The sequence below is a fragment of the Fukomys damarensis genome, unplaced genomic scaffold (assembly GCF_012274545.1).
Source record: "Fukomys damarensis isolate Sample0158 unplaced genomic scaffold, DMR_v1.0_HiC HiC_scaffold_36, whole genome shotgun sequence".
In the NCBI taxonomy this organism is placed as follows: domain Eukaryota; kingdom Metazoa; phylum Chordata; class Mammalia; order Rodentia; family Bathyergidae; genus Fukomys; species Fukomys damarensis.
Window position 1 is genome coordinate 12,984,422 of NW_022900948.1, and position 6,679 is coordinate 12,991,100.

Here is a 6,679-nt window from a genome sequence, read left to right on the forward strand (position 1 = left end):
GAGAGAGAGAGAGAGAGAGAGAGAGAGAGAGAGAGAGAGAAGTCTTATTTTGAATGACCTTTGTGTCGATCTAAGGAATTTGATCTTAATTGAAGGACATTAATGAGAGAAGTAACACTGTGAGACTTTCCTATAGAAATATTCTTGACACCTCCCTGGAGGAGGTATTGAATAGCCTTATCTGGCAGAAAAACTAAAAGGAAGAGATGTATTTAGGTGATATTAAGGAGGTAGAAGCAACAGAGTGTAAATTCTGTTCTAGTTTCTGGTAACTTCTTGGTGATGCAAGTTTATTAAGGACTGTTGGAGACTTTGCAGTGACATGTGACATCCACATAAAAGCTCTGCCCCTTTTCTTCTGGGTTCCCACCTTATCCCAATGGGAGATAACATCCATTCCAGTCTTTCTGTGAATTAGCTGTAATTAGCTGTCTTGTCTGGAATCTGAATATGGAATGGCTCCTCTTTTCCTGAGATCCACCATTGCATCTCCTTGCTTCTTTCCAAGCAAAGCCTTTTCTTAGCCAGCTATGCAGAGTTTCCTAGACACAATTTTTCTCCCAAATGTTCTTCAGGGAGCCAAGGGAAGCCTTATCCCACTGAAAAGCTAAAATGCATGCAAGGTCTGTTCATAGCTCTTGCAGAACCTAAAGTAGCTTCTGAGAGTGGAGATGCTTATGTGAGGTAAGGGAGAGATAGAGTAGGGACACCACTAGAAGAGCAGGGTGACCTGGAAGGGTGGGGGGACTCATAAAGAACTGAACCTGCTTAGTGAGGTGGGAAGGTTACTCATGTCGACCAAGGAGTCATCTGCCCACAGCAACTGAGCAGAGGAGGAAGGGAAATGGGCACAGTTGTGTCTCCTGGACTGGCAAAGCTTATCAGGACAGTGTCCTGGAGCTGAAAAGGGAAATTCTCCAGGGACAAAGTACCTCCTGATAGTCATCCCTCTGTGGAACAGTGCCAGTCTTGTGGAAGATAGGCTGTAGGAGAGGAAAGGTCCCTGATTCTAAGAAAGGGGCAATGGGAGGGGAACCAAAAAACTAAGATTTGAGACACTCTCCATTTCTCCCTCTTTCTCCCGGTCTCCTCTGGAACAAGAAGCAGGAGCTGCCTCCAGAAGAACAAGGGCCCAGCATTCGGGACCTGGATTTCTGGCCCAAGCTCATTACACTCATTGTATCAATCATAGAGGAAGATAAGAATTCCTATACCCCTGTGCTGAACCAGTGAGTATCACCCTATTTGGCCCAGTCTGGTTGCTGATTGATCTGTCCATCTATCTAACAGCTTCTTTCTTTCCTATCTCTGTGTATTTACAGTGTCACCTCTTCTTCCTGTCCGTTCATCTGTCCCTCTGTCCCTTGTATCTGTCTGGGTAACTGTTTCTGGAGACAGGTGTGGAAACAGTGGGGGGCCCTGCTCAGACTTAGGCTTCCTGGAGTAAGAGCTTCTGGGATTATGGCATGGGAGCCCCAGGGGATCCACAAATTATGTGTGTATGTGTCTGTCCACTGTGAATAAAATGGGCCTTCTTAAAACCCACCCACTTCCCCTTTACCCTCCAGTTTATCCTGGACCTCACTTATACTCCTCTTCTGGGCCTAAATTCTTTTGTCCCATGGACTCACCCTGCTAATGGGGATTCCCTTTGCCTGCACTTGTCCTCCCAATGGCTCCTTTTCTTCAAACTGAGCCTAGCCCTGTTCTTCAGGCTTCTCTTCTCTTCAGTATGACCTTCAAGAACTAGGTACCTTGGAAGGAGTCAAATCAAATGGCCTTGTCTTGTTCTCTGACTATAATTTCTTCTGTCATCCAGGTTTCCTCAGGAGTTGAATGTGGGAAAAGTCAGTGCAGAAGTGATGTGGCATCTGTTTGCCCAAGACATGAAATATGCATTGGAGGGTAAGGGTCTGCCCAGATGAGTGAGCTGCCAGGTTCCTAGCCCAGCTTGTAAGCAAGCAGTTCCTTTCTTCTCCCAGACAATTGTGAATTCTGGATAAATGATACAGTGAAAACTAGAAGGATTCAGTGAGAGGGTAGGGTTTAGGAGGCCGTGAGTGGGAAAAATTATAGGCAAAAGAAATATAGTAATGGATATGGCTATGTGTATGTAGGTTCCTCCTTCCAGCTTTAGAGCAAGTACCTGTTCAAGTATTTCCCAGACCAGAGATAACTCCTTCCATGATGAACATTCCCAGGAAGGCAGCCCATTTCCTAGATAATGGTTTTGTGAAACTTATCTTTACAGTTTTGCAGGATTTTGCTTTAATTTGTTTTGTTTTGTTTTTTTGAGACAAGTTTTCACTATGTGATTCGGGCCAGACTTGAACTGATTGTGTAGCACAAGCTGGCTTTGAACTTGTAGCATTCCTTCTGCTTCAGCCTCCCAAGTACTGGGATTACTAGCATATGCCACCATACCCAGCTTATCTTTACAGTTTTTTTAAAAATCAAGAGAACCTTAAATACAAAGATAGAAATCTTTATTTCTCATATTTGGGACTGACAGGTCTGGCTTCCCTTAAAAGCTGTCCTGGATTAGCGTGACAAAGCCAGAAAGATACTTCTTCCCTCACTCCTCTTGTACAGCAAGCCCACAGAGGTGTTATTATTCATCTTGTTCATCCAGCTAATTCTTTTTCCATTTCCCTTGTTGGTCCTCAAAGATGTTAGTCCCTACCTATGTCAGACCTTCCCATATATACCATCTGTGCTCATCTATTTATTTGTCTTTTCCTGTCTATGTAAGTTAGTGTAGCACCTCAGTCTGTCAAGATGGATCTAAAAGAAGGAGGAGCTATCTCGGGCAAATACAAAGCAGAGTTCAGAACTGTTCTATTGGAGCAGGAGGTTATAGAGACATAATTCCCCCTTCTGACAGATTTAACCCCAGCACCAGCAGTGGCAACAACCTCAAGCAACTTTGCTGGGGTGGAACTTCCTAGGCCTTGATAGAAGAATATATGAAGTATGACCAGTATTTTGGCATTCATCTGGTAGTGTTGTACCACCAAAGTTAATATTTAATGTGGAAATCAGAGCCTGGGATCCGAGCACAGATAATGGATTGATAGATAAAGAAAGAATTGTATATAAATATGTCTTAGTAAAGGAAAAAAGGTTTATTTTGGCTCATAGTTTGTAAAGGTTTCAGTCCATAGTCAGCTGGCTCCAAAGCAGGGTAGCATGGCAGAGGGACATCACAGAGGAGAAACAGTCCAGGGCAGTACAGGCAGGAAGCAACAAGCAGTGAGCCTGGCTTCTTTTCTGTCCCTTTATATTCCATTCACGCTATAAGCCTATTGGTCAGTGCCACCCACAACCAGGATGGGCCTTTTCCATTACCTGCACCCAGAACTATGCTAAGCCAATTTAGTTATCACACACCCTTAATTCCAATATTACACACCCTAGATCCAGCAGCCTCCAAAAAGCCCCATCTATGAGTGCATGAGGCTTTGAGGGACATCTGGATATAAGCCATAATAAAACTCAATAACTTGACAGTTGTAGGAAGAAAGTTAGAAAGCTCTGGAGTCATGAGGCAGACCTGCCCCAGCTCCAGTGAGTTGCCAGACTCAAAGGGCAAAGGCATTCCTGGTGGTGCTGATTTATGTTTCTAAGTCCAGATTTAGCTTAAAAACAGCAGGGCATGGGGTAGAGAAGAGAATCTCTCTGATAGCCCAAATTTTTCCCTCTTTGCTGCTCACTGGTGTCACTGCTCTGTCAAAGCAACCACTGTCATTTGCATTAAAAAAGTATTCTTTCCTGGTGGCAAGAGTTTTTGGTTGTTGTCCCTTTACCACTAGGCTCAATACCTTTTCCTTCTGCTCACTGCTCCATAGAAGCAAATACAGCTTCAGGTTGGGATGATGCTGCCTACAGTATGAGGAAATAGACGTTCTGGGGCCTGCAGTCTTTTGAGGCTGGACCCCAGGCTTCCATTTCCTTCCCAAGTATCTACTGCACTAATTCAAAAGGCCAGTGGCCTCAGACTGGATGTTCTGCCTGAACTTAGAGGAGCATCTCCCATAGCATCCCAAAGTTGAGCAATAGAGTTCCCAGGGACATTGGTCCCTTCTCTGTTGCTTAGTGTTTTCTCCTATTTGCTTGCTTTTACCATTATACTGTTTCAGCACACGACTGACATTTAGTTTTCAAACTAATACTTCAACTATAAAGGAATAGGGGAGTGAGGAGAACCTGTGAGTCTGGCCATTGCTCCAGACTCTGAGCCAGATGTGAGTGATCTTAAGTCCAGTATTTTCCAGAAGACTCTTATATTCTGTTAGATGCCTTTGAAGTCCATAATAATAGTCCTATTTTCTGTAGCATGATAGCCCTTTTGTTTTGTTTTTTGTTTTTTGAGACAGGGTCTCACTATGTAGTTGAGACTGACCTGGAACTCACTGTGTGGCCAGGTTGGTCTCAAACTCACAGCGATACTCCTGCCTCAGCCTTCTGAGTGCTGGGATTACAGGCATGCGCCACCACACCTGGTTTATGATAGCCCTATTATCTGACTGTGTTTCCATAGTTTCCCAACTGACTATCCTCATTTGCATGCATACTTCCCTGAGAGCTCATTTTCTATATCACAGCTCTGCTCTGGAGCCCTTCAGTTTACCTCAAGAAGTTGCTACGCTATAGCTGCTCAATGGCCTTCCTGTCAACCTGGACCCTCCTGGTTTTCCTTGTCTCTGTGTAGTGTCATTGACCCATTCATACCATGCATAACTTGATATTTCTGCATTTAAACCTGTCTGAGGGAATGGCTTGCTACTAAAATGTTTTTAAAACCCTAGAAAACCATTGTCTCTCTCCAGAAAACCAGTATCCCCACTAATCAGCATTAACACTTTCATCACTTTTTCTTCTTCACCAAAGGCCCAGTGACCACTGTACTTTCAAAAGTTAGAAGATTATAGGCTTTATCTGGGAGTCTAGATTACTATCTCTAGAGGAAGATTTGGGCCAGGTCTTGGAAAGTGGCTGAGCATAGTGGTGTGTGTGTCAGGGTAGTGACTGTGAGCAGGAAGTCGGAAATCACATGTCTTCTAAGGTGAAGGAGCCACCTAACCAGATCTGATGCTGTGGCAAAGCTCAGGAACCCTGACATCTACTGCTGACGTCTGACCCAATCTCCTTCCTCTAACTAGAGCATGAGAAAGACCGGCTGTGTAAGAGCGCTGACTACATGAATCTGCACTTCAAGGTGAAGTGGCTTCACAATGAATATGTGCGTGATCTGCCTGCCCTCCATGAGCAGGTTCCCGACTACCCAGCGTGAGTCATTTGGACCTTATATAGAGGGATGGGAAGAGGGCCCCTGGATTGGCAGGGCTAATATCCTCAATTCAGCTCAGCAGCTAATCTCGGGACTGCCTATCCAAGGCACTTGTATAGAAAGTCTTGCCTTCCAGAAGACCCCATTCTGGTACACTGTCAGGCATAGAGTATATGCCAGTCACTAGCTTCAACCTCCTTCTCTGGCTGCAGGTGGTTTGAGCAGTTTGTGCTACAGTGGTTAGACGAAAATGAGGATGTTTCCCTGGAATTCCTGCATGGGGCCCTGGAACGAGATAAAAAGGATGGGGTAAGTTGGGGACTTGTGCTGCACAGGTCAGGTCACTTACCATTGGCAGAAGTTCCTGGGCTTCTACCAGGCTGGCTGTCCCTGCCCTACCCACGGAAGGACTGTGGGGAACCACTGAGCCACCCCTGCTGGGGAGAGCTTTTTCAAACCCCACAAGCTTGAGAAAAGGTAGCAGCAGTGGATGGTGACCTTGTATGTGGCCTTCTTAGTTTCAGCAGACATCAGAGCATGCTCTGTTTTCCTGCTCTGTGGTGGATGTCTTCACACAGCTCAACCAGAGCTTTGAAATCATCCGGAAGCTGGAATGCCCAGACCCCAGCATCCTTGCCCACTACATGAGAAGATTTGCTAAGGTGATTATGAGCCTTCCTGCCCCCTCCTCCTCATCACTACACTAACAGCCGAGACAGAGGTCTGAGCTTAATCCCTCTCCACAGCAGCCTTCAGTTAAGGCTTAGCATTATCTTTTTTCCCTTTACTTGTGTCTGGAGCAGATACAAGGACTGTTTTGGTGCTGTCTGTGCTTGAGAGGGAGCTTTGCCCCTTCTTGTAAGATTCCCTTTACTTCCCTAATAATTATTTTTCTGGAATAAGAAGTGCAACTTCCTAAGTAGAAGGGCTGGGGATTTAGCTCAGTGGCTGCCTGCTTCACAAGCGCAAGGCCCCAGGTTTGATCCCCGGTACCTAAATAAATAAATAAATAAACATCCCCAAGTGGAGAGCTAAGGGTTACTTTTCTTTTCTACTTTTTTTCTCAGACCATTGGGAAGGTGCTGATGCAGTATGCCGACATCTTATCAAAGAACTTCCCAGCTTATTGCACAAAGGAGAAACTGGTAGGGTTAGCTCTGGGACACTAAGAAAGGTTGTAGAGAACATTTGAATCCGTCTTGCTCTTGACATGATCCTAAGATGCTTTTGACTTCTGCTTCCCTCCAGAGCTTTGCTTGAGACCTGTACCACAAGATAGTAAGAACTTGACTAAGAGTTCTGCTAAGCCTCCATTTAGTGCTTTATCCTCTAGTAAACTACAACTTTGGTTAATCTTTTTTTTTTTTTTTTTTTTTTTTTTTTTTTTTT

General features: G+C 44.8%; 1 protein-coding gene across 12 annotated transcripts in view; it reads left to right on the plus strand.

Annotated features, from left to right (window-relative positions):
* Positions 1 to 6,679, plus strand: part of Unc13b (unc-13 homolog B) — a 214,574-nt gene that overhangs the window by 200,339 nt on the left and 7,556 nt on the right. For 8 of the 12 annotated variants that reach the window (XM_033758979.1, XM_033758975.1, XM_033758977.1 and 5 more), the window contains 6 exons: positions 1,102 to 1,229; positions 1,820 to 1,905; positions 5,163 to 5,289; positions 5,503 to 5,599; positions 5,809 to 5,952; positions 6,358 to 6,435. In XM_033758979.1, coding sequence (XP_033614870.1) covers positions 1,102 to 1,229; positions 1,820 to 1,905; positions 5,163 to 5,289; positions 5,503 to 5,599; positions 5,809 to 5,952; positions 6,358 to 6,435 — 660 coding nt within the window. Of the gene's footprint in view, positions 1 to 1,101; positions 1,230 to 1,322; positions 1,399 to 1,819; positions 1,906 to 5,162; positions 5,290 to 5,502; positions 5,600 to 5,808; positions 5,953 to 6,357; positions 6,436 to 6,679 lie in introns of those variants that run through there. The other 4 variants (XM_033758976.1, XM_010619299.2, XM_010619293.2 and 1 more) reach the window with 2 other exon arrangements.